We start from the raw sequence: 27080 nt of genomic DNA, 5'->3' as shown, positions 1-27080 counted from the left end.
ACACACACACACACACACACACACACACACACACACACACACACACACACACACACACACACACGGTTTCTGACGGTAAAATATGTTTTTACCCGTCATTCCATTTCCATGGCGGTTGTCATAGAGATGGCATTGATAAAAAGAAAACCTTTTTTTTTTTTCTTACTTCCTGTGCCACTTTGCTAAATGCACTTGTTGTTTTCATGAACATTTTTGGTTAGATTTTATCACAATTTTCATCAAAGGAAAAATACATGCAGGATTTTTGAATGCATTTGTGTGTGTGTAATAACGTTTCACTTTTGCGTGTGTGTGTGTGTGTGTGTGTGTGTGTGTGTGTGTGTGTGTGTGAAAACGTTTCACTTTTGTTGAAGTGTTTATGCGTGCGCGTATGTGTTCTGGAGGTCTCTCTCCTGCTGCTAAGCTACGGACTCATTGTTTCTCAGACCACAGCGATGACACATTTATATGTCTCTCTCTCTCTCTCTCTCTCATTCTCTCTGTCTCTCTCTCTTTCTATGGCTCTCTCTCTCCACTCTCATTCGTGCAAGAAATAAAAAAAAAAACCGGCATAGGGACTGAGCAAGAGAGAGAGAGAGAGAGAGAGAGAGAGAGAGAGAGAGAGAGAGAGAGAGAGAGAGAGAGAGAGAGAGAGAGAGAGAGAGAGAGAGAGAGAGAGAGAGAGAGAGAGAGAGAGAGAGAGAGAGAGAGAGAGAGAGAGAGAGAGAGAGAGAGAGAGAGAGAGAGAGAGAGAGAGAGAGAGAGAGAGAGAGAGAGAGAGAGAGAGAGAGAGAGAGAGGTACTGGTCATACTGCTACTGAACAATCTAGAGCAGAAGAGGAGCGTTCCCCAGCCAGGAGTGGTATGTACCATGCATGTGAGCCTTTTGTCTTCACTCATCTCTGACAAAAGGATGACATCTTTGAGTGTTGTCTTTAAATGGGATTTGGCGTTCATTGTCACTACAACAGACAGATCAATTTCCTATTGTTTCAATATAAGCTTCTTCAAAGCTTATATTGTAAATTAAATACCGGTACTGTGGTTGTAATTTTGGATTTGAGGTCAATGTATTTTAAGAAGGTACTAAGCTATCTCCGGAGGTATTGATTTGTATTGTATTGATTGTTGATGATCTTATCAATTGCGTTATTAGAAGTATAGAATATATGTTGTAGTTGAAAGTAGCTTGCGTTAAGAGGTATTCTATAACTGATCAAAACTGTGATTCACTGATTTTTGCATAGCTGTGGCACACACTTGAGCACACACACATGCACACGCACACTTGTACACACACATGCGCACATACACAAACAAATACACACACACATGCAGGCACACACACATGTATGCACACACACACACACACACACACACACACACACTGCAGAACTAGGGGCTGAGTAGTCAGACCAACCTCTTTACATAAATGAGAGTTCCTGCTGTTGTATCCGACAGCCACTCTGTTAGCACTTCACCGACTGTTACACAGAACCCACAGCACACATAAAGAAATCCATACTGTCTTGTATAATGTAGAACAATAATATATACATACGCCGTATTTGTTGTACTGGGATTGCGCAACCCCAAATCATTATCTTGCCAGTGTATTTCACATATCTGTGTGGACGACACACACACTTAACGCCTACAAAACAAAAAAAGTGGAAAAACGGTGGAGGATTCTGACCCGAGTATAATCTAGCCTTCCGTGACAGAAACATACGCAGTCCAAATTCTCTAAGTATCACAAAAGCCTGTAGTCACAAGGATAGCTAACAAACAGAGCCTCTACTGACTCCCACACATGACACACTAAACACACACACAAACCACCCAGATACAGGTATTATACGCACACACACACACACACACACACACAGGTATTATATGCACTGACAGACACACACACACACACACCCACACGTACGTACACACACACCACCTTGATACAGGTATTAAAAACACACATACACACACACACACACACACACACACACACACACACCCACAGCACTCAGATACAGGAATTATATACACACAAACACACACATACATACACACCACCCAGATACAGAACACACATGCACAGGCTTATGCGCGCACACACACACACACACACACACACACACACACACACACACACACACACACACACACACACACACACACACACACACACACACACACACACATCAGGTACAGGAATCAAACACACGCACACACACATGTACATGCACACACACACACCAACCAGATACAGGAATTACACAACAATGCACTTGCTCACATGTGCACAGACACACACATACACACAAAATCAGGCACTTTTACATTTGTATCAGACATCTTAACACTACTGCACGGTTTATGCCAGGGTCATTATGTGTACTTAATCCTTATCTGCAATTTGTCACTCGCCATCTTGTCAGGGTTCTTCCTGTTCCATTACCAAAATTGACTTTTGCCATCCCTCTCGTTCTGAGTCACAAAACCAGGGCGATGCATTCTGGGAGTTTGAGGCTGATGGCGTGGCTAGAATGAGTGTGAGGTCAGAGTTGTAGTTCCTATGGGGATCAGACCAATATCTAATACTCATGGCTGAAGACTACAGCGGGTGGAAGACATACAGGGTTCTCATATTAAACTGTACTGTAGCTGCTGTCTTGTCACATTGACAGAAATATATTTCCGCTGCAGCCACAGTAAAACACGACCTTGGCTGTGTTGTTCGTCACCAACAGACGCCTTTTAACGCATGTGCTCGCCTTTATATAAGTCATTCTACGAGAACACTTAAACAAGGAATTCTCTATGCTCATGTTGGTGATCACATACAAAATATGAAGACACTAAAATGCAAATGCAAACATGTCATTAATTTATTTTTAGGTTGTTGTTCAATGCAATGTTTCAGACACCAGTGTTTTCTCCTGCCTTAATAAATACATGGGAGGTTATCCTATTGGTATTCATGTTACCCAACAAGCATTCTCACAACCCATCTGCTAAACCGTCTGTTTATAGAGGTCAACAGGTGTTACCCCGTCAGTATTTGGTCGTAACAAACCTGTTTTATTCTCTAATTATTTTTTAAATTTCCGGTTTGAAATAAATCGTTTAATTCTGGTCCTTATTTATGAAAATTCCCAGACCACAGCAAGTGTCTGCCTGACAATGATGTAACTATAACTGTAGCTCCAACTCCAGCCACTAGAGGCTGCTAACGATGAGACGAACCTACGTGCAGGTTAACCGGAAGCTTTGATTAATGGTTACGTAAAGCACTCAAAATATGTGTGTCAAAATGTCTCCAAAATAATGTTAAGGTCCAGTTTTTGTCAGTAACGGGTGTTTTCTACCCATTCGGCGATGACGTCACGTTGGGGAGACGTGGTGGAAGGTAGCCTCAGCCTAGTACTAGAACTATGGCGTCTAAGAGGTGGCAAGAAGCCCAAATAACATGTATGATGGCCCACAGCTGTATAATTTCGAACCTGTCAGACGTGAGAGGGCGAATGGGGAATTGCCGAGAACTGATGGCGGTCAAAGCCAATTAAATGCATGGTCAGAGGAGAATGAGTGGAGAGTTGCTATCTTTTAGCAACGCAGAGCGCTTGAGCAAGTCAATGAACAGCAGTGCATACAATAACGACACTTTTATTTATGTTTACTGTCAGTGAATAGCACCGAGTGAAAGTCAACGTTTTCTTTAAATCTAGCGACAGCAATTATGTCGTAAGTACCGGTAAACTTAGTCAGAAGATCTAGAAATAGAAGGCATAATGCTAGCTATGGGCTAACTTAGCCTATCGGACACCCAATCAGTGCACTTGCAAATGAGTGCCTGCAAGTATAACCGATCGGGGTGTGACATTATTTAACCATCTTATCGCAAATACGACCAGACAGATGTACATTGAACACATACACAAAGCACATCGTCCAACCCGGCGGATGCTGACAGACAGCCCACAACAAGCCAAACATCACCACGGCGGGTGTGCTCTCTCACTCTCGCACGCCCGTACAGTACACAATCACTCCAACTTATCCAACTCCAAGGCTAGGCTGCTTCACTAAGACCGCAACTAACCACAAGGCCTTCATAACCATGCAGTATGCCGAAGCCGGAAGGACACAGGCACAGTCGCACACTCAATTTATGCAAAACAATCCGTTTTATCATCAACATTCAGTCACTGCAAAGATTTAAAGACTAGCCTCTTACCATAAGTTAGAATGGACCCAAAGTATGCGATTGATACAGTCTGGTTTAGCTCTCGCTTGCTATCCGTTTTCAGTACGGCTTCTCAACATCACTCTTTCTTGTGTTAGGCGCACATGGCTAATTTGCATACACGCACAGGATTGGCTGGCTCCGCAAGGCAAATAATATAACATATTTAATTATCTTTCTATCTGTCAATCCATCTATCTATCAACGCTTGTGTCTAGTTGTAATGCGATTTATTTTGTGTGTGTCCAGTCAGACTTGTTGTCTCCCTTGTTCTGTGTGGTCTTGTAGGCTATACTGCGTGAGCCGAGTCACCTAAATGAATTCCCGACGATTTGTGTAGTTTGGTATTAATCAAGACTTGACTAGGCTATATATCTATCTAGGCTATAAATGAACAATTATTCGCCGAAGGCGAAGTGAATAGTGGGGAATAGCCCCCGAGACCGAAGGTTTATTTGTTGTTATTAGCGGACATTTTGCGATGAAAACAATATCGAGTTTGAGATTTCAATCATGGGATATTGCCCAATATCCCGAGATAGCGAACCAATCAAATTGCGCCATCTTAGGAGGTTCACGTGTAGCATATACTAACTATATATAATATCTTGCATTTATCTATATATCTGTATAATCTGCTGAACACTCTCTACCCTCAAGGGTCTCAATGCGGCTTTGGTCCGTGTCTCCCCAACGTGTCGTCATGCAATGCATTCTGGGGGAAATGAGAATCAATAGCAAACCGCTAAAATAGTAGGCCTACCTACTTTTTCGTATTACATTCCGTTTTGTGATACCTAACAACAATAAATACAATAAATAACAGTTTAAATCTTTATTACCAACAAGCAAATTGCACAAATTCGTTTGAAAATAAACCCTGCAACACGGCCTTTAAGCATCGTGTTCTAATCCCGCAGTTCCCAGACCGTCCCCCCCCTGCCAGGGTGTATTGAACCAGCCATGGATGAAGAAGAGTGTGTGACGGGCGTGGCGGGCGACTCGGCCCACCCCCTCCTGCGCGCCGTGTACCTGCGGCGCCTGCGCCTCACCCGGCTGCTCCTGGAGGGCGGAGCCTACATCAACGAGAGCGACCGCCACGGCCAGACGCCGCTGATGGTGGCGTGCCGCACGCAGCACGCCGACGGCCAGAGCGCCAACCGCGGCAAGCTCCTCAAGTACCTGCTGGAGCGGGGCGCCGACCCCAACATCCAGGACCAGGACGGCCGCTCCGCCCTGATGCACGCCTGCCGCGAGCACGCCGGCCCCGAGCTGGTGGCCCTGCTGCTGGCCGGCGGCGCCGACCTCGGCCTGGAGGACCAGAGCGGCACCTCGGCGCTGGTGTACGCCGTCACCGCCGGCGACCAGAAGGTCCTGAGGCTGCTGCTGGACGCCTACAAGGGCCAGGGCAAGGAGGTGATCATCATCACCACCGACAGCGTCCCCAACGGGAGGGCCCGCGCCCGGCAGTACCGCCACGGCCTGGCGCCCCACCTCGCGCTGGACGTCCGGGCCTCCCAGGCGCCCGCCTCGCCCTCCGAGATCCAGATCATCACGTCCCCGCTGGGCACGGGGCCCGGGTCGGCCTCGGGCGCCCACAAGCAGGTGTTCTCCTTCAAGGAGAACCAGTGCTTCGCGTGCAGCGGCGGGAACCACTCCAACCCCTGCTCCCCGACGCGGCTCCGGGACCCGGGGCCGCAGCAGACGCGGCGCTGGCCCGGCCGCCTGCAGCAGCAGCCCCTCCTGAGGTTGAACTCCGAACCCTGGCTCAAGATCCCCGCGTCGGCGGGTTCCTCGCGGGTTCCCCCCGCCGTGGCCGAACCCCCGCCCTCGTTGCCGGAGAACCGCCCGTGGGAGAGCGGCCCCCCCAAGGTGGAGGTCTTCCACGGGCACCCCAAACCCGACGCATCGGACACCGGGAGGAAAGCCAGCAGCAGCGACAGCAACAGCCAAAACACCTACCCCCCCGCCCTGGTGAGCTACGGCCGCTTCGGCGGCCCCAGAGGTCCCGGCATCGCCATGGTGACGGACGGCCTGAACCAGTCCAACCAAAGGTCCGCGGCGGAGAAGAGAGGAAGCCAAGCCGGGGGAGGGGAGGAGGGCGCCGGGGAGGAAGCGCTGGTGCGGGGGGGGGGCGACCCCAAGCGAGGGCATCACACCATCTCCTTACCGGGCATCAGCTCCCCCCACTCGGCCTCGCACCCCAACCTCCACACCCCGCAGCACCCGGCCGGGGGCCCGGGCCCGGGCGGCGCCGTCTCCCCCTCCGCCTCCTTCTGCTGCGGCAAGACCCACGGCGCGGCGCTCTCCGGCCTGGACAGCATCATCCACCGCCGCAAGCTGGGCGCCGACCACTACGCCTCCGACCCCCAGCTCACCCTGAAGACCGCCAGCCCGGAGGAGACCCAGGAGAGGGCCAGACCCCCCCCCGCCGCCGCCGCCGAGTCCCGGCGGCTGGCCACCTTGCGCTCCTCCACCCTGGGGGGCTCCGGGTTCTCCGCCTCCAGGGAGTCTCTGGAGGGGCCGGGCCCGGCGGCCAGGAGGGCCGTTCCGTGGTTTGAGCGCCGGGGGTCCGGGGCCTTCCTGCTGGATCAGGGCTCGGGGCAGTACCCCCCCCGGAGCCTGCCGCCGCTGCAGCTGAGCCCCCAGTACAACCACAGCCCGGCGGGGGGCGGGGGCGGGGGCAGGGCGGCTCGGACCGCCGGTCACGACCCCCCCTGCGAGAAGACGTCGGGCCTCAAGACGTTTGTCCCCTGCGCTCCGCCCGGACCCCCCAAGGAGGCGAGCCGGAGGGCCTTGTTGAGGAGGCACTCCATGCAGAGCGAGCAGCTGAAAGCGGCCTGACCGACCGGGCCCCCCCGACCCCGGACCCCCCAGAAAGGCCCTTCACTAGACTCAACACTGCTCCTGGTTTGGTGTGTACGGGCAATACTGGCCGAAAGATAAAAAGCAACAAGCAACCAAAAAAACAATGCCATTTATGTTTGACCTCTAAAGTGGGGTGTACTCTATCGAATTAGAACGAAACAGAGCTCGATATCGACTGGATGTTCAGCCACGAAGGCCCCCAGACGAAACGCAACTTGGTTGATGTTTTAACTTAAAGTGATGGACAACAGAAATCCATAATGTACTTACAATTATGATAATAAGGGTCATCAAGCTTTGAATTAAGCATCAGAAAGGGATTTTTTTATGAAATCCATTGCAATTTTAAGTCTATTTCCTTCTATTCCTTTATGCTGATTTAATGGGCGGGGTCTATTTCCCTCCTGGCTTCATAGCCAAGCGGCTGACCAATCACATAGTAGGTAGGTGTGTAGTGGATACTTCCATCTGTGATATGTACTGCTTATATTACGTCCTTAGATGCTTTTTCCATCTCTTTACTTCCGAAGTATGGGCAAAGCTTGGTGTACATCGATTCTGAATGGATCTTTAACCCATACCAGCATCTTCAGAAATAAGGTCCTACTTGAGTTGAATGCAACAGTATTCACATCTTAACCTTAAAGTTTTTAGATTATGTTGTCCATCAATTAAAGCATGGGAAATTATAGCAGTTTAGAAAACAAAAGCTGGGCGTACCTTGGGCTACATAACTTGCTTCTGCTGCTTTAGTGTGTTGGTTTGCTCCAACTAGTAGAAATAACTTCCCCAACATCAGCTTCAGCTGCTAGAATGTGCCCGAACTAGAAGTCAACAAGAATGTTGGAAAGCCACAATCCACCACAAAAAGAAAGTGTTTTGAGTGTAGCATGACTAAGCAGATGAAACAAAACACCTTAAAACATGTCCACAACAATGTCCTTTCATTATTTATTATAATTAAAAAAAAGACATAACACATCATAAAAGAAGTTTAAAAACTATTAAGAGCCGAGGTTGACTTTTCTCATGTACCATAAAAACATTTCATATGACGACACGACAATGACATAAAAAATGCTTCCCAAATATTTACATGTTTTGCACTCGACCAGGACGCTGGCTGAGCTTAAAAGATCATCACAAAAAATAAAAAAATAAAGTAAGTTAAGAGTAAAATCAACATGTGTATAGTGAGGACACATTCCCCGCAGCGTCCATCAAGTAAAAGTCATCCAGCTTAGCCAACAGCTTCCTGTTCGTTGGCTTTTTAAAATTGGCTCAAAACTCTGCGTGGTTGGTTGATTCCCAGCTTAGAGATCCTAAGGGACAGAGCACAGCAGAGAGAGAGGCCCCTGGCTGGGACAGAGCACAGCAGAGAGAGAGGCCCCTGGCTGGGACAGAGCACAGCAGAGAGAGAGGCCCCTGGCTGGGAGGAGAGCACCACAAGATGGGACTGGTGGGGGGAGGAGAGGGGCTCTGTTCAGGCACGGTCGTAGTCGCTCACCATCCTCTTGATGTGGTTCAGCTTCCCCTTCAGATACTTAGACCTCCGCTTCTTCATCTGGTAGTCTGCAGACTGGGGGGGGGGGGGGGGAATAAATGAATTAGTGGAGGCTATTTCTATTATTATTGAGGTATTACGTGTTTAGAAATGCACAAGCATACACACACAAAAATGGCAAAAAAGTGGTATTTGAGTTTCATTTCCAAGCTTTGAAATTCCTTATTCATTTGTAAATCTGCAGACTTTGTGGGGAAAATAATAATTATATAATATTATAATTCATTATATAGATTTATATGCCAACAAATGCACACAAAAGATAATGCAGAAAATCATTATGATTATGAAGCTATGAAATACAGTTGCTTATTCATCTTTAAAAGCAGCCAATATTTAGATGTTATTATGCTTAGAATTCACACAAGAAAATGAATCATGAATTGTTCTCCAATGTGCAGTTTGGGTGAGTTTACTGCTGTGAAATACAGTTGCTTATTCATTAGGTGATATGCAGACTGTGTGACTAAATCAAATAAAGCACGCCTAAATCTGTTCACACGAGAGAATAAACACAATTACGAAAAAGGTGCTATTGGTACGAGTCTTGAATTTGCAGTTTAATCTGATGTCTATTGAATACAGTGGCCATTGTATACCTTCTTATAGTCCTTCAGCTTGTTGTACTCATCCAGTGCATCCTGTGAAGACAACGTGTGACACAGTATTAGAGAATCCCCCAACCAAGACATGTTACACAAGTAGAGATTTGCAAACGGCTTAAGGATGATCTAGTGCGCCCAACTACGGCGGAAATGTGATGTGTAAAGCGACCGCAGGTTCGATTCCAACATGCTGTCCGATGCTACACGTCAATTACCTGTCTATCTCAACCTACATCCTGTCTGTATTCACACACGTACAAAAGAAGTCCTCCCTCAATACAAACCAATCACATGCATGCAAAACTTCGCCTCCCTCTCGATCCACGATCCCAACCAGGAGGGGGGGGGGAAAAAGAGGGAAAAATCGATTACTCACCAGAAACTGGGGGCTGCCAGGCTGCAGGTCGTCCAGCTCCTTGTCCACGTCCGACAGCTTCCTGTTGACGCTGTCCAACTCGGCCTGGAGGTCCTTGTATTCCTGATGGTCGCGGTCAAACTCCTGCTTGTATGCAATGCGAGTGTCCACGTTGGTGATGCGGGGGAACTCGCTGTAGGGGGAAAAGTAAAAAAAAATATATATACAACATTAAAAGTGAGTAAGAAAAAAGTTTTTAAAAAGATATTATAAAAATTAAAGGTTAAACAAAGTGGGGATTAATAACAATAATAATAGCAACAATACATCTCAATATTGATTATAATAATAATCATCTTTTAACAATAGCAATAATAATATTGGATCCGTAACCAGAAACGCTGGCATTATGGAGCAGGGATGGCTTAGGCATCTGGCTCAAGGGTTCGATCCCCTGCCATTGGGGCAGGGGATCGAACCCTGTACCTTCTTGGGCCGAGGTTCCCCCTTCCCCACTGCACTTCTCCGTTACCTGTCATAGTCGTCGTCGTCCAGCTCGTCTCCCGAGGAGTTGTAGTCCGTCTCGTACGTCTGTCCGTCGGGCTGGCGTGCCCGGCGAGGGCGCCTCTTCTTGGGCTTGGCGGTGGAGCTGGCCGGCTCGGAGATGCTGCTGTACGGAGCCGCGCTGTTGCTGGCAAGAAAGTCCTCGTCCAACCGGGGCCTGGACGCAGGGGAGAGAGTTTCAGTTTCATTTTCAGTTTGGTCAACAACAGCACAGATGGATAGAAGGCGTTCCATTTCTGCCGAGGATAACATAATTTGTTTGTTTTGTGAATTGCTGGGTCACTGTGACCACTGTTGTAAAACAAATCAACGCCCCCTTGTGGATACTAAACATTGACCTACTCTACTTAATATGAAGCATTAATATAAAACGATTTAGGTATTTGACCCTACTCTACTTACTATGTACCCTTTATATTAACTATTTAGTTATTTGACTACTCTACAAACTATGGAGCATTAATATTAACTTTATAGTTATTTGACTACTCTAATTACCACTTATTTAAATTACTTGGTTATTTCAGCAGACTATTTTAAATGCAGTGAACTTAGATGAAGGTTGAAGGAGCAGGTTAGGGCTTAGAAATCTTCCTCAAGGATGACTACTTCGAGGGGAATCAAACCCAGTACCTATTTGGCTGGGAGTCCAAACACCTTAGCCAGTACCATTATCCTGCCACTTTTTTTATTGTGGAAAGAAGATGTGACTGCTAGTATTATTTATGCTGATGTAATATTACATTACCTTCATCGTTATTGGAATAATACACAAACTATAATTTCCCTTATTTCTTTTTAGAAACCAGGAGAATTAGAAGTTATACTGGTTCTATAGTGATGATGTCAGCAATGTGGGTATGAGAGCTAAAGCACAATATGCACTTCTTAGGAAAGCAAATCTCTCTTTAATACTGTTTTGGGGAAGAATACAATGGAACTACAGATTCAGCATTTACTCTGTTTTTTCTATGCGGGTGGCAGTACATTTTTATTAGAAGCACGTACGAACCAGCATGAACCAGTACTATGGTAATGAGTTTCATCTTGTAGGATAGACGACCCTTCAAATGATTTCACTACAAAATATTACTCATGATCAGGGGCGAAGCTAGACCTTTTTGGGGTGGGCTCAAGCCCACCCAAAACTTAAATTAGCCCACCCTATCGTTTCGTCCTCAAATCTAATAATCTACCTTTTTTTTTTTTACATAAGCAATGAAAGGATGGATGCTGTACACTAATGAACAGGCTCAAATGGGCTAGTGAAATCGAGCCAACCTTCCTGCAGGAATCTCTAACCTTTGATTGGTGGGTGGGCGTCTCCTGTTTGACAAAACCAAAAATGCAGCTATGGGCGTATTCATTGCCATACCGACGTGAGCTAATCAACAAGTACAACATGTTCTAATACTATGAGACTCAGGAAAATGCCCTCAGCTGATTAAAGGTGTCAGGGGGGGGGGGGCGTGAGTGGCAGAGGGGACTTAGTGTCTTATTTATTTAACTTAATAAGTTGCGTATTTTATTTTATTTTCAATAAACATAATACCAATGGCCAGAAGTATTACAAGAATTTAGATCTTACAAAGTCATGACAGAGGGACTTGGTGTCTTTATTCATGCTTGAAAGATTAACATATTTTATTTTTTTGAAAGGACTTAAGCTGGTGAAGCTGACAAGTGACCAATGTTTACTGTTTAAAAATATTTTTAATTAAATGAAAACCCCAGTGAATCATTTGCTCTTGTTTCTCTGTTTTGAAATTCACACAGACTTAGCAGTCTTGTTTTAATATTAGAAGTTGAGTTAATAAACTGAACTTAGAAATTGTTTTAAGTTGTTGCAGATGTTATCTCCGCTAATTGTATTACTTTTACTATTACTATTACTAAAACATGTTGTACTAGTGAATACCTCACGTTGTTATGGCAATGAAAACGCCCTCAGCTGATGAAATAATGCAAGCGGTTGTTTTTAAACTGAAAATTAGCACCCTTTTATTTATACGTTTTATAAAAAAATGTATGGGTCCCTGAAAGTGAGACAACATAGTTTAGTGCTCCCGAAATAGTGGTCTGTTTCTCATAGTATTCGGCTAGTACATGATGTACTTGTGGATTTTTTTGCATCACAAGTTTTATAAAAATGTATGTTGATACAATTTATAAAATTGTATGGGTCCATGAAAGTGAGGCGACATAATTTAGTGCTCCTGAAATAGTGGTATGTTTCTCATATTAATAATCTAGTACATGTGGTACCAATGTGTTTCAGTAACATATTCAGGAAAATATGGTCATTTTTGAGTGAAATTTACGCAAAGGAAATTTAATCCACCTCAAATTTGTTATTACAGTTCACATTCATTGATTATTCCTTCATCCAAACAATCTTTTTTCCTTTCATCACTTTAGTGGTTCAGAACTGCATTATCAATAGCTGACACTGCCAGCTATTGGCTTAGACATACAACAGCATAGTAACTAAGAAAATAAAGGTTGTGGAAAAAAAATATCTTGGACAGGAACTTTTAAATACTTCATATACCCCTGTGGCTTACTGGGGTCGAGCCCCCCCAAAAGTCAGAACCTAGAATCGCCCCTGCTCATGATAGATGTTTTTCTTCCTCAGTCAAAAAAATAATAATCCTGACCCATAAATTATATTCAACTGTGCCCCTTTCCTTTTGATATTCCCTTTATTTAAAAATAAATTTCAACCTTCTTTATTTGTCTCAGTAAATGACCTGCTAGAGCAACTGAGCCCAACAGACAATACAGCCTTCTGTTTCAGCTTGTTGAAACAGTGCCAACAATGTTATTGATTCCCATGCATTAGTTAACACACCTCCGAGTCCATTATCTCAGATCTGAAGTCGAACAATTTATTAAATCATAGTCCCTGTTAAATGTAGGGTTAATACTAATAATACTGTCTTTCTGGCCTTTCTGTAGCACTGTAAAAGTATAGCTGAACCAGTTTTTAACATGTTAAAACTGCATCTGAAAACCTGTTGGCTCCTGTTAAATTTGGCCTTCAACTGTTTCGAGAAGAGCGACTTTATCGCATTTACAGATTATTGCAACAAGAAAAACACACCCACAGCCATACTCACACAGAGCTGTAGTCGTTGGGGGGCTTGACGTAGGAGCTGGAGTCGTCCAGGTATTCCCTCAAGCCGGCCGGCTTCATTGGGTAATCAGACATGGGCTCCTCTTCTGGGAGAGCGGACACGTTGTTCACCTGGTAGGCAGGAGGCACAAGGGGCTCAAAATGGAGGCCAAAACAAGACCAGAGCTGGCCAGTGGAATAATTATAAGTAAATAATAATAATTCCAAAGTGAATTATAATAAAATATAATCATTTCGTTTATGTTTATTATTGACGCGTTGATATTATTATAACTTGAGTAGTCTCAATCAACTACCTATTATTATTATTATTATTATTATTATTATTATTATTATTATTATTATTATTATTATTATTATTATTATTCTGAAAGCCATTTGACATAGTTAAGGATCACACTAACATTACAAAAGTTAATATGACATTTAATTGTCGACCCATGGCATTTTGGGGTAGTTATAAAACTACCCCCACAGGCCCAAATGATGTTGACTGTAAACAATCAAACAAAGTAAATAGTGGGGGTAACAGGGGGGCTTCACTGATAGATAAGGTGTTCAACAATAACACCTTCACAAATCCACCTGAACTGAACTATTCTATCAGACCTTATCCACCACACTGAACCAAGTGTGACTAATAAACATCAACAATGACTAATCCACCCCCTGATATCGCCTTGAGAGACTTCGAGTTTGAGTCCAACAGGAACAGCTGTAAACCGTGGAGTATGAAAGCCCAATCCATGTCAACACCACACCCAGAAACCAAGCGCTGTTCCTGGTGTCACCTCTGTTCCCCTCCCCCGTTCTGTCAAACCTACCTGCAGCAGGGACCAAACCGGTCCGACCGCTCCGGGAGCTCTTTGACAACAAGAACTGGAGTTAGGCCAAGGCAGACCCCGGCAGTTCTCCCTCCTATTGCCGTTTCTACCCCAAACCCGCTAGCTCCTCAAAATAACAATAGCTAGCGGCTCAAACACACAAGTTAACTCCTCAAAACAACTCTAAACAGCTTCCCAAAGGATCATGGTCACTCCTCAAAAACATATAAGATAGTTTCTCAACTCAACGAAAGATATCTCCTGCCCAACAGGGGCCTTCGTCCTTTCTGTACCTGCTGCTGAGAATATTTGATATATATTTATGGTGTTTCTAAAGGCACTTCGAACTTTAATAGAACAGGATAGTCTTGCGATGAGGTTGTTCAACCATGAGCTAAAAGGAATTTAATTTCGACCTCCCAATACCCTTGAGCAAAATAACTCCTACCTGTTCCTTAATGGCATAACCTAAAATGCACTTCAAAGTGTCTTTGGATAAAAGCATTTACAAAACGTCGCAATAGTAAATAAGGTTAAACAGGGAAGGTCAGCAACAGGACGCAGTGATGCTCACCCAGGCCTCCACGTCCCCAGGGGGGGCCAGGTCGTCCACCACCTTAATCTTCTTCCACAGGATGTTGCTCTTCCCGTAGCCGCGGATCTTCTGGCGGGTCTTCAGAGCGAACACCAGCATGATGATCAGCGCCGCCACCACCAGGAACCCGCAGACAATGGCGATCGCCTGACGAAACCAGGGAAATAAAAACCAAAGGGTTAATGACTGCAAACACTCCGAAAAGGTGAACAAATTCAAAAAAGTAGAAACCAAAACCAGCCATGAACCCATAACAAGAAACAAACCTTAAAACAAGATAAAAAAGTATTGAGCAACCTAAATGCACACACACGCAGAGACAGAGACACAGAGACAGAGAGAGAGACCGAGACAGAGAGACAGAGAGAGAGAGACAGAGACAGAGACAGAGAGACAGACAGAGACAGAGACAGAGACAGAGACAGAGACAGAGACAGATTCAAAACCCACGAGACCCATCCTGGGACCACCACTCACCTCCTGGGGCTCGACCACACAGTAGTGGTAGAGGTACTGGTTGACAAAGACCCCCCCCGTGGCCGGCTGCTGGTACTGGGCGCAGAGCCCCTGGATCTGCATGGCGTACATGGAGCTGGACGACTGCGCCATGGGGTTCACCGCCACCAGGTACACGATGGTCGCGATGAGCATCAGCAACGCCAGGATGGCGCACAGGATCACCACCGCCAGGTAGAACCTCCTGGACTGACACAGGCTCTGGTGCGAGACGATGATGATGAACACCACCATCGCGAAGATGAAGGTGATGGCTGCCATGGCAATCATGAAGCCTTTGCCCTTGCGGGGGTCGTTGTAGCCGCCGCCGATGCCACCGTAGCCGTAGCCACTGCCCGCGCCATAGCCTCCGCCGGCGCCACCGTAGCTGCCACCATAGCTGGTGCCACCGCCATAGCTACCGCCAGCGCCGTACCCACCGCCAGTGCCGTACCCCCCTCCGCCGAACCCGGACATAGCGTTCTGGCTGTCCCAGGCTAGGGTGGAGGCCACGCAGGCGAAAATGCCCAGGCACAATACAATGACGATGACCGACATGATCTTGATGATCCCTGGGGGGGAGGTCCAGCGGTAGAAGTGTTGGAACTCATCGTCAGGGTAGTAGGAGTAGGCTGGCTGGACAGTGGGGGGCGGACTGGAGACAACACACAAGATTACTTTGTTTTTGTGGTGCTGGTTACTTGTGGTGTTTCTACACTGGTTGTTGTTTCAGGTGATGAGAAAAGCCTGCTAGAAGGAAGCTGGGAGAATACTTACTATGCGTTTTCTGATTCGTAGGGAGGCGGACTCCCGTTTGGCCTGGAGGACATTCCTCGTATTGTCGAGCTCCTCGCGTCTCGTTTCGTCCTGTTTGCCCATAAAGTCAAACATCAAAAATCACAAGCATTCAAATGATCAATCATTTAACTTCAGATAAAAGTTGTTTTTTAAACAATGTGCCAATAGAAGCCACCGCCCAACAGGTGCATTTTTCAAGATTAACGTTGATCTATAGACAAATACGAACAGGTGTGAGTAACAATAATAGTAGTAATAGTAGGCCTATGCTTTTATAAACGGGGATTATAGCAAGAAAATGAGAAATCGCGGGTTCTGAATCGGTCTGGGATCCTTAAAACAAAACCCCCTATTGGCATCACACCTGTTTGTCTGGCTTCATGTAATCCTAGCGCGCATATTATACAATGTTGATGCAGAATAACACAACTCTGAAGTCACACGACATCAACACCTGCCAACCCCACAAGAGTTTACAAAAAAATCGACGAGAGATCTCGTTGAGTTACTCACCGATGGATGTTATTAGATCATAGGAAAGAATTGAACTGAAACCGTCTCGAAACGGACGTCCCCGAGTGTTGAACTGCGATCGGGAGGGGCCACACCTTGATCAACTTGTAGGCTCTCTAACCCCGCCCACTTTCCCAGGTAGGCCGAAACCTCTCCGGTTACCGAGGACAAGCATTTACTTTCAGGGCTCTTTTGTGTGTGTGTGTGTGTGTGTGTGTGTGTGTGTGTGTGTGTGTGTGTGTGTGTGTGTGTGTGTGTGTGTGTGTGTGTGTGTGTGTGTGTGTGTGTGTGTGTGTGTGTGTACGTGCGTGTGTGTGCAAGTGTAAACGATTGTGTTATCTTAAACCAAAATAAAATGTACACTATAATACCGAACATATCGCCAAAGAACATGGGAAGACGCAGTTCCTGATTCTCCGGAGTCGGATAATACTTCGTAAATACCAATGCTGAGGACCACTTTCGGTTCCTTGTCTGTGTTCTTGCTAAAGAAGTTGGCCAAACGTGTTCATCGTTCTCACACCATAGGGACACACACGCTTTGTAATCGAGATTGCGATCGCACACAAATATTTAAATAATGGCATTTGATTGTCTTTAGAAAAGATGAATAAGGAAACACATTTAGGCTACATAGAAAAATGTTCTTTATCAATTGAAAAGAATAGTAGCCTACATCTCTAAAATGATTATTTATTTTTTAAGAGAGTTGAACTTTAAAACACACATTTGAAACCTTTTGGGGGAAGCAGATTTTAAAGTGTAAATAAGTCATGTCCAACTGTTAGTTTAATAAGACAATCCCTGTCAAAAAGTGCATAAATAAGCCTGTATTAGGAGAGAAAAAAATGCACCTACACTCACCAAGGATACACAAGATAATCCAATTAATTCCAACTGTTCAAGAAACAAAAAAGCACTTAAATGGTTTGCAAACTGTTTTGATTTGGAAATAGATCAAAAGGTCCAAAATTCATGCCATGTCACAACAGTGGTTCAGATGGAAGGTAAAATGAAGAACAAAATAAACAGTGTATTATTAGGGCAGTCAAAAAAGCACTAGCAATAAGTGGGACTATCATTGACATCACATGAAATGGAAGAACCAAGCAAGCATGTGAGAAATACAAACCAAAATACATAGTAAACACACACACACAAATATATCAAACGATATTTCAATATTTAATCTTTCATGCTAGCGTCATCCACAAAAGCAACCAAACTGTCTAGTAAACCAGGAGAGCTTGGAATGAAACGAAATTAAGGAACGAACCGAAGGAATTGCAGCATTAAGGGTCACAGGGTTGCACAGCATTCGGTTCAGCAATGTCTCTTGGAACCCCTTTGGTTAATTTGCTTTGCAGTGTTCTCACTCTAATTGCTACAGCATAATTAAAACATTCACATTGGATTCCAGCGTCATTTATGAAATGAGAGGTGAAGCTTGCTACGATAACAAAATAATAGGTCCCCATGTGGTGCATGTATTGTAATCGTAGCATATTCAGACCATTTTAGGTATTAACAGTTAAAACATCAACTCAGTGCTTGCATTTTTGTCAGTCGTCCTCTGAATAGCAAATGACAAAAGCTCAGTGCCGTAGACCTCCATTGTCGTCCAAAAAGAGCCATTAGAGAGCCAATCGTTTGCCCCTGTGTGGGCTGTTGATTTGCCAGGTGTTTGGCTCATCAGGTGTACATCAGGTGTTCACCTGTGTAAATACACGCCCACAGAGTGGACTGCACCAAGTGATAGGCTGATGTGCCCATCAATCATCTAGTCGGTCACTACCACTTTTGATGTGCCTATATGGGGTCGATTTTGAATTCGCTTCTAGTGGCTAACTGACATCCCATTTGGGGCTAGAATCAGGTCCCTTTAACACAGGGCACGAAGCAACAGCCCAGATCTTTAACGTTCTGTCATGTGTCTTTGGGCTAACAATAGCAGTCCTCAGCACTACAGCTCCAATCTGCCCACCACTAGACAAGAAGACAACGCTTGCCAGCCAGCAATTTAAACCAAACACAAAAAGTACATAACAACCTTGTCCTTTTAAAGTCCTCGTTCAGATAGGTAGGTCCACTTTCACTGTCGCCTACATTAAAACATCACACCCTTAAAACCTGTTCAAACAAAGGCACTTCTAGGCAGCCCGTTCCCAGGTATTTTAACAGCAACCACCAATTATACACCCAGCAACTTCTGTTCAACGCTTGGTTGATATTTTGATCACATCCTCCAATCAAAAGCATGTTATTTTTCAAACACGTTCTAGTTCACGTTTTGCGTAGTTTTTCGACTGTAGTCGTAGATAATCCAAACTAATAAACCGTGCTAGTTCACGTTCTGCGTAGTGTTTCGACTGTAGTCGTAGATAATCCAAACTAATAAACCGTGCTAGTTCACGTTCTGCGTAGTGTTTCGACCGTAGTCGTAGATCGTCCAAACTATAAACACGCTCTAGTTCACGTTTTCCGTAGTGTTTCAGTTGTACTCGTACATCGTCCGTACTGAAAACACCTTCTAGTTCACGCTCTGGGCGGTGTTTTAGTAGCCGTCGTTGCATTCCATGACCTTGTGGTACTCCTGGATCTTCAGCTTGATGTGGGCCAGTTTGTTCTTAAGGTAGTCACACCGCTCCTTCTTCTCCAGGAACGTCGGGTCCTGGCCCCGGGGAAAAAACAGAAACGAAAACCACCAGAGGTTAGGAAACCGTGTCCTTTGAGCATAAAGATGTCATGTGCTTAGGAGGAAAAAGGAGGAGTGATTTCTCAGACAAAGATGTTAGCAGCCCAGCTAAAAGGAATTTAATTCCGACTTCCCAATATCCTTGAGCAAAATAACTCCTACCTGTTCCTTAATGGCATAACCTAAAATGCACTTCAAAGTGTCTTTGGATAAAAGCATTTACAAAACGTCGCAATAGTAAATAAGGTGAAACAGGGAAGGTCAGCAACAGGACGCAGTGATGCTCACCCAGGCCTCCACGTCCCCAGGGGGGGCCAGGTCGTCCACCACCTTAATCTTCTTCCACAGGATGTTGCTCTTCCCGTAGCCGCGGATCTTCTGGCGGGTCTTCAGAGCAAACACCAGCATGATGATCAGCGCCGCCACCACCAGGAACCCGCAGACAATGGCGATCGCCTGACGAAACCAGGGAAATAAAAACCAAAGGGTTAATGACTGCAAACACTCCGAAAAGGTGAACAAATTCAAAAAAGTAGAAACCAAAACCAGCCATGAACCCATAACAAGAAACAAACCTTAAAACAAGATAAAAAAGTATTGAGCAACCTAAATGCACACACACGCAGAGACAGAGACACAGAGACAGAGAGAGAGACCGAGACAGAAAGACAGAGAGAGAGAGACAGAGACAGAGATTCAAAACCCACGAGACCCATCCTGGGACCACCACTCACCTCCTGGGGCTCGACCACACAGTAGTGGTAGAGGTACTGGTTGACAAAGACCCCCGTCGTGGCTGGCTGCTGGTACTGGGCGCAGAGCCCCTGGATCTGCATGGCGTACATGGAGCTGGGCGACTGCGCCATGGGGTTCACCGCCACCAGGTACACGATGGTCGCGATGAGCATCAGCAACGCCAGGATGGCGCACAGGATCACCACCGCCAAGTAGAACCTCCTGGACTGACACAGGCTCTGGTGCGAGACGATGATGATGAACACCACCATCGCGAAGATGAAGGTGATGGCTGCCATGGCAATCATGAAGCCTTTGCCCTTGCGGGGGTCGTTGTAGCTGCCGCCGATGCCACCGTAGCCGTAGCCACTGCCCACGCCATAGCCGTAGCCACTGCCCACGCCATAGTAGCTGCCGCCATAGCTGGTGCCACCGCCATAGCTACCGCCAGCGCCGTACCCACCGCCAGCGCCGTACCCCCCCGCGCCGTACCCCCCTCCGCCGAACATAGCGTTCTGGCTGTCCCAGGCTAGGGTGGAGGCCACGCAGGCGAAAATGCCCAGGCACAGAACAATGACGATGACCGACATGATCTTGATGATCCCTGGGGGGGAGGTCCAGCGGTAGAAGTGTTGGAACTCATCGTCAGGGTAGTAGGAGTAGGCTGGCTGGACAGTGGGGGGCGGACTGGAGACAACACACAAGATTACTTTGTTTTTGTGGTGCTGGTTACTTGTGGTGTTTCTACACTGGTTGTTGTTTCAGGTGATGAGAAAAGCCTGCTAGAAGGAAGCTGGGAGAATACTTACTATGCGTTTTCTGATTCGTAGGGAGGCGGACTCCCGTTTGGCCTGGAGGACATTCCTCGTATTGTCGAGCTCCTCGCGTCTCGTTTCGTCCTGTTTGCCCATAAAGTCAAACATCAAAAATCACAAGCATTCAAATGATCAATCATTTAACTTCATATAAAAGTTGTTTTTTAAACAATGTGCCAATAGAAGCCACCGCCCAACAGGTGCATTTTTCAAGATTAACGTTGATCTATAGACAAATACGAACAGGTGTGAGTAACAATAATAGTAGTAATAGTAGGCCTATGCTTTTATAAACGGGGATTATAGCAAGAAAAGGAGAAATCGCGGGTTCTGAATCGGTCTGGGATCCTTAAAACAAAACCCCCTATTGTCATCACACCGGTTTGTCTGGCTTCATGTAATCCTAGCGCGCATATTATACAATGTTGATGCAGAATAACACAACTCTGAAGTCACACGACATCAACACCTGCCAACCCCACAAGAGTTTACAAAAAAATCGACGAGAGATCTCGTTGAGTTACTCACCGATGGACGTTATTAGATCATAGGAAAGAATTGAACTGAAGCCGTCTCGAAACGGACGTCCCCGAGTGTTGAACTGTGATCGGGAGGGGCCACACCTTGATCAACTTGTAGGCTCTCTAACCCCGCCCACTTTTCCAGGTAGGCCGAAACCTCTCCGGTTACCGAGGACAAGCATTTACTTTCAGGGCTCTTTGTGTGTGTGTGTGTGTGTGTGTGTGTGTGTGTGCGTGTGTGTGTAAGTGTAAACGATTGTGTTATCTTAAACCAAAATAAAATGTTCACTATAATACCGAACATATCGCCAAAGAACATGGGAAGACGCAGTTCCTGATTCTCCGGAGTCGGATAATACTTCGTAAATACCAATGCTGACGACCACTTTCGGTTCCTTGTCTGTGTTCTTGCTAAAGAAGTTGGCCAAACGTGTTCATCGTTCTCACACCATAGGGACACACACGCTTTGTAATCGAGATTGCGATCGCACACAAATATTTAAATAATGGCATTTGATCGTCTTTAGAAAAGATGAATAAGGAAACACATTTAGGCTACCTAGAAAAATGTTCTTTATCAATTGAAAAGAACAGTAGCCTACATCTCTAAAATGATTATTTATTTTTTAAGAGAGTTGAACTTTAAAACACACATTTGAAACCTTTTGGGGGAAGCAGATTTTTAAGTGTAAATAAGTCATGTCCAACTGTTAGTTTAATAAGACAATCCCTGTCAAAAAGTGCATAAATAAGCCTGTATTAGGAGAGAAAAAATGCACCTACACTCACCAAGGATACACAAGATAATGCAATTAATTCCAACTGTTCAAGAAACAAAAAAGCACTTAAATGGTTTGCAAACTGTTTTGATTTGGAAATAGATCAAAAGGTCCAAAATTCATGCCATGTCACAACAGTGGTTCAGATGGAAGGTAAAATGAAGAACAAAATAAACAGTGTATTATAAGGGCAGTCAAAAAAGCACTAGCAATAAGTGGGACTATCATTGACATCACATGAAATGGAAGAACCAAGCAAGCATGTGAGAAATACAAACCAAAATACATAGTAAACACACACACACACACAAATATATCAAACAATATTTCAATATTTAATCTTTCATGCTAGCGTCATCCACAAAAGCAACCAAACTGTCTAGTAAACCAGGAGAGCTTGGAATGAAACGAAATTAAGGAACGAACCGAAGGAATTGCAGCATTAAGGGTCACAGGGTTGCACAGCATTCGGTTCAGCAATGTCTCTTGGAACCCCTTTGGTTAATTTGCTTTGCAGTGTTCTCACTCTAATTGCTACAGCATAATTAAAACATTCACATTGGATTCCAGCGTCATTTATGAAATGAGAGGTGAATCTTGCTACGATAACAAAATAATAGGTCCCCATGTGGTGCATGTATTGTAATCGTAGCATATTCAGACCATTTTAGGTATTAACAGTTAAAACATCAACTCAGTGCTTGCATTTTTGTCAGTCGTCCTCTGAATAGCAAATGACAAAAGCTCAGTGCCGTAGACCTCCATTGTCGTCCAAAAAGAGCCATTAGAGAGCCAATCGTTTGCCCCTGTGTGGGCTGTTGATTTGCCAGGTGTTTGGCTCATCAGGTGTACATCAGGTGTTCACCTGTGTAAATACACGCCCACAGAGTGGACTGCACCAAGTGATAGGCTGATGTGCCCATCAATCATCTAGTCGGTCACTACCACTTTTGATGTGCCTATATGGGGTCGATTTTGAATTCGCTTCTAGTGGCTAACTGACATCCCATTTGGGGTTAGAATCAGGTCCCTTTAACACAGGGCACGAAGCAACAGCCCAGATCTTTAACGTTCTGTCATGTGTCTTTGGGCTAACAATAGCAGTCCTCAGCACTACAGCTCCAATCTGCCCACCACTAGACAAGAAGACAACGTTTGCCAGCCAGCAATTTAAACCAAACTAAAACAACACAAAAAGTACATAACAACCTTGTCCTTTTAAAGTCCTCGTTCAGATAGGTAGGTCCACTTTCACTGTCGCCTACATTAAAACATCACACCCTTAAAACCTGTTCAAACAAAGGCACTTCTAGGCAGCCCGTTCCCAGGTATTTTAACAGCAACCACCAATTATACACCCAGCAACTTCTGTTCAACGCTTGGTTGATATTTTGATCACATCCTCCAATCAAAAGCATGTTATTTTTCAAACACGTTCTAGTTCACGTTTTGCGTAGTGTTTCGACTAGTCGTAGATAATCCAAACTAATAAACCGTGCTAGTTCACGTTCTGCGTAGTGTTTCGACCGTAGTCGTAGATCGTCCAAACTATAAACACGTTCTAGTTCACGTTCTGCGTAGTGTTTCGACTGTAGTCGTAGATAATCCAAACTAATAAACCGTGCTCGTTCACGTTCTGCGTAGTGTTCCGACCGTAGTCGCAGATCGTCCAAACTATAAACACGTTCTAGTTCACGTTTTCCGTAGTGTTTCAGTTGTACTCGTACATCGTCCGTACTGAAAACACCTTCTAGTTCACGCTCTGGGCGGTGTTTTAGTAGCCGTCGTTCCATTCCATGACCTTGTCGTACTCCTGGATCTTCAGCTTGATGTGGGCCAGTTTGTTCTTAAGGTAGTCACACCGCTCCTTCTTCTCCAGGAACGTCGGGTCCTGGCCCCGGGGAAAAAACAGAAACGAAAACCACCAGAGGTTAGGAAACCGTTTCCTTTGAGCATAAAGATGTCATGTGCTTAGGAGGAAAAAGGAGGAGTGATTTCTCCGACAAAGATGTTAGCAGCCCATTTCCCCATAACCATGTAGAAGTTCTTCAAAGTACCTTCGTTTGAAATGGTTTGAATCAGGAAGTTAAGGACAAAAGAAAAGTAAATAACATACATTTTTCTTCTTCTTGTAATCCTGAAGAATTCTGTTGATGCGATCCAACTCCTGAACAAAAGATAGAATTTAAACAGGAATTCTAGTTCTTTAAGGATTGACAAACAAACAAACAAACAGAAAAAGAGCAGAAAAGAAGAAAGGAGTCGGGCTGCATCCAATCACCATCTGGCTGCTGGGTTGCTGGGGCAACGTGCGCATCATGGCGTCCATCTCGTCGAACCTCTTGAGCGCGGCCTGCACCTCGGCGTGCAGCTCCTTGTACTCTGCGTACTGGTCGTTGAACACGGCGCGGTACTGGTCGCGCTCCTCGTCCGCGCGGACGGTCGGGTACTTCCTGTAAGACCCACCAATGAACACGCTTTAACCCTCACGTACCCCCGGCCGCTGACCAATCACCAGGGAGGGGGAGGACGAACCCACCAATGAACACGCTTTAACCCTCACGTACCCCGGGCCGCTGACCAATCACCAGAGAGGGGGAGGACGAACCCACCAATGAACACGCTTTAACCCTCACGTACCCCGGGCCGCTGACCAATCACCAGAGAGGGGGAGGGCGAACGATGTGGGACAGGATTGTGATGTTGTCTAAGGGGCCGCTTATGTGATTGGTCGAAGATTATCTTAGGTTCAGTTTACTGTGCAGAGCTGAATGCGGAGCGTACAGCTGCCACTGTTCAAACAAGCTTGTGTGTGTGTTTGTGTGTGTGTGTGTGTGTTAGTGTGTGTGTGTGTGTTAGTGTGTGTGTGTGTGTTAGTTTCTGTGTGTGTGTGTGTCAGGCGAACATGACAAATAAAAAACCTATCGTTCATACAAGCTATGATACGACACACCCAACTTTATTATTTTTATTTATAAACTATATTGCATGTCAATACACACTGGACTTTCATTGTGATATACGAAGTACTTTGCAATGCAAATCCACCGCTCGTATAGTTGGATTTGCGTGAGGTTGTAATTCAATTGGCTTTTGGTGACCGACAGCACAGAGAAAGATACACACAAGAATACATTCTACATTAAAGGAGAGGGGCCCTATTTTACCCCACTTTGGACACAACAAGTGGGACTGTCCATTCAGCCTGCAGATTGATAGAGTCGACCCTCACACATTGTGTTGTCACATGTCACATGTCACAAATGGGTACATTTGAAAATGTCTATAATGGCTAACTTACATGACACATGGTGGTGAAATAGGGTCCCTTTAAGACACGTATAACCAACATGGTATGTTCATGTTTGTACTTTCATTTCGGAGAGGTGGTGGGGGGGGGGGGGGGGGGGGGGGTAAAGGGCCCCTTTTGGACAGATAAACAACATGTGTGTGTGTGCACCGGTACTCACGCGATGTAGTCGGGCATGATGACGGGCTTGGGGATGTGTCCGGACGGGATGGCCCCCTGCAGGATCTGGGGGGGCCCTTGGCGTGGCCCCACCAGGATGGGCACCACGGTGCTCTCAGAGACCTGCACCGGGGGCTTGGTCGCCGACAGGGGCACCGTCTGACGGGGGGGGGGGGGGGGGCAGACCAACCGTATGAACCAACAACCTGCCCAACGCAGCGCACCGCGTGGACGGGGGGAAGAAGGACTCGGAGAGGGAAGTGCCCAGGTTTATATTGATGATCTATAGATTATTGACTTTTAGTCAATGGGTCGTGTGTGGAAATGTGTTGAAAGGTGACATATTATGCCACCACGCGTGAGTGTGATTAGCCGTTACAAGCAGTTTTGAAACCTTTTTGACATCACAAGTGGGCGTGTCCACCTGGATGTGTGCTGGACAGATTTGCTGGAGCCACTGGGTAGGCCGGTAGACTGATCTATCCGTCATACATCTAGGTGAACACGCCCACTTGGGATGTCAGAAGAGGCCGATTTTCAGAACAGCTAAACACAATCCCACCTGGTGGTATAATATGTCACCTTTAAATCAGTTGACATTGGACCTTTGTAGAGGGATGTGCCACTACATTTTGTATTAAAGTATAATGTTAAAAATAGTATTTCTTTCATGGAATTCTGTGTTGCCCTTCACTTGAAACCAAAATACAAAGAATGCTTACCAAGGCATGGGCATCAACCACCTCAGCTGCCCGCATCTATCAAGTCGACAAGCAAAATAAAAGTCTCATTGCATATAACATCATAATACTTGCTATCATATAAAGGCTGCATCCGAATACCTAGTACATACTATTTCTGTCTAGTGTCTACTACTTGACCATACTACACTTGACTGTGTAGTACGGTCTACAGACATGCGTAGAACGCCTCCGAACGCCGCCGAAACTCCACCGGATGTTTGGAGATGACGTATCTCCCCCCAGATGGCGGCAAATTTTACCTGTTTTCCGTCTTGTTATCGTTGCTATTAAATAAAAAAAATTCTCTTTCTACGCGAATGGCTCTTGAAATGGATATCTCTGCTAGAAGGCGTCGTCGTCGGTCATCTCGTAGAGCGACTTACCGGCAGGTTATGTTGTATATATGTGGACATTTGGTAAGTCATTTTTTTGGAATAATAATAATACATTTACAGTTATTTGTTACTCCGTGAAAAAGACGATTGAAGTTAATTTTTCCTTTTTTATTGAACACACACACACACACACACACACACACACACACACACACACACACACACACACACACACACACACACACACACACACACACACACACACACACACACACACACACACACACACACACACACACAAATAAAAAGCCGCTGTTGGTGGTGTCGGGTCAGCCATCTCTTCTTCGTTTGTTACCAGGCTCCGGTTGCATTGTGGGATAGCGTAGTGTGGTCCGTGGTTCACTTTGGCGGTAGTATGCATTCGG

General features: G+C 45.5%; 3 protein-coding genes and 1 long non-coding RNA gene across 4 annotated transcripts in view; 2 read left to right on the top strand and 2 right to left on the bottom strand.

Annotated features, from left to right (window-relative positions):
• The first annotated feature begins 3040 nt into the window (after positions 1 to 3040).
• On the top strand, positions 3041 to 8243 carry ankrd34ba (ankyrin repeat domain 34Ba). The gene has a single exon (XM_060038508.1). The coding sequence runs from the start codon at positions 5210 to 5212 to the stop codon at positions 7088 to 7090; it is 1881 nt and encodes a 626-aa protein (XP_059894491.1). The 5' UTR covers positions 3041 to 5209; the 3' UTR covers positions 7091 to 8243.
• Positions 8052 to 27080, bottom strand: part of LOC132448024 (uncharacterized) — a 23019-nt gene continuing 3990 nt past the window's right edge. The window contains exons 5-21 of the mRNA XM_060039087.1: positions 26300 to 26335; positions 25972 to 26025; positions 25579 to 25736; positions 24390 to 24561; positions 24225 to 24275; positions 23886 to 23999; positions 19993 to 20661; positions 19547 to 19714; positions 19155 to 19234; positions 16030 to 16119; positions 15235 to 15907; positions 14737 to 14904; positions 13322 to 13449; positions 10171 to 10359; positions 9660 to 9831; positions 9278 to 9319; positions 8052 to 8693 (exon numbers count right to left, since the gene is read on the bottom strand). Of these exons, the coding sequence (XP_059895070.1) occupies positions 8598 to 8693; positions 9278 to 9319; positions 9660 to 9831; positions 10171 to 10359; positions 13322 to 13449; positions 14737 to 14904; positions 15235 to 15907; positions 16030 to 16119; positions 19155 to 19234; positions 19547 to 19714; positions 19993 to 20661; positions 23886 to 23999; positions 24225 to 24275; positions 24390 to 24561; positions 25579 to 25736; positions 25972 to 26025; positions 26300 to 26335 (3060 nt within the window). The 3' untranslated portion in view covers positions 8052 to 8597. The remainder of the gene's footprint in view (positions 8694 to 9277; positions 9320 to 9659; positions 9832 to 10170; positions 10360 to 13321; positions 13450 to 14736; positions 14905 to 15234; positions 15908 to 16029; positions 16120 to 19154; positions 19235 to 19546; positions 19715 to 19992; positions 20662 to 23885; positions 24000 to 24224; positions 24276 to 24389; positions 24562 to 25578; positions 25737 to 25971; positions 26026 to 26299; positions 26336 to 27080) is intronic.
• oclna (occludin a) lies at positions 18873 to 21482 on the bottom strand. Its single transcript, XM_060038529.1, has 5 exons — positions 21337 to 21482; positions 20803 to 20892; positions 19993 to 20680; positions 19547 to 19714; positions 18873 to 19234 (listed from the first exon to the last, which is right to left on the bottom strand). Exons 2-5 carry the CDS (start codon positions 20853 to 20855, stop codon positions 19118 to 19120), a joined length of 1026 nt encoding a protein of 341 aa, XP_059894512.1. The 5' UTR covers positions 20856 to 20892; positions 21337 to 21482; the 3' UTR covers positions 18873 to 19117.
• On the top strand, positions 22738 to 23367 carry LOC132447659 (uncharacterized). Its single transcript, XR_009523164.1, has 2 exons — positions 22738 to 22938; positions 22996 to 23367. It is a non-coding gene; the product is annotated as an uncharacterized LOC132447659 (long non-coding RNA).

The sequence above is a fragment of the Gadus macrocephalus genome, chromosome 19, assembly GCF_031168955.1.
Source record: "Gadus macrocephalus chromosome 19, ASM3116895v1".
NCBI classification, from domain to species: Eukaryota; Metazoa; Chordata; class Actinopteri; order Gadiformes; family Gadidae; genus Gadus; species Gadus macrocephalus.
The sequence above is the reverse complement of the archived record's forward strand: the minus strand, read 5'-3'. Positions and strand labels throughout refer to the sequence as shown.

Excerpts from the sequence above, each read along its gene's own strand:
- ankrd34ba (XM_060038508.1), top strand. The coding sequence starts at position 5,210 with ATGGATGAAGAAGAGTGTGTGACGGGCGTGGCGGGCGACTCGGCCCAC.
- oclna (XM_060038529.1), bottom strand. The coding sequence starts at position 20,855 with ATGTCCTCCAGGCCAAACGGGAGTCCGCCTCCCTACGAATCAGAAAAC. Across the intron at positions 20,681-20,802 it reads TACGAATCAGAAAACGCATA|TCCGCCCCCCACTGTCCAGC; the intron begins GTAAGTATTCTC and ends TGTTGTCTCCAG. Across the intron at positions 19,235-19,546 it reads CTGGGGACGTGGAGGCCTGG|GACCCGACGTTCCTGGAGAA; the intron begins GTGAGCATCACT and ends CCCCGGGGCCAG.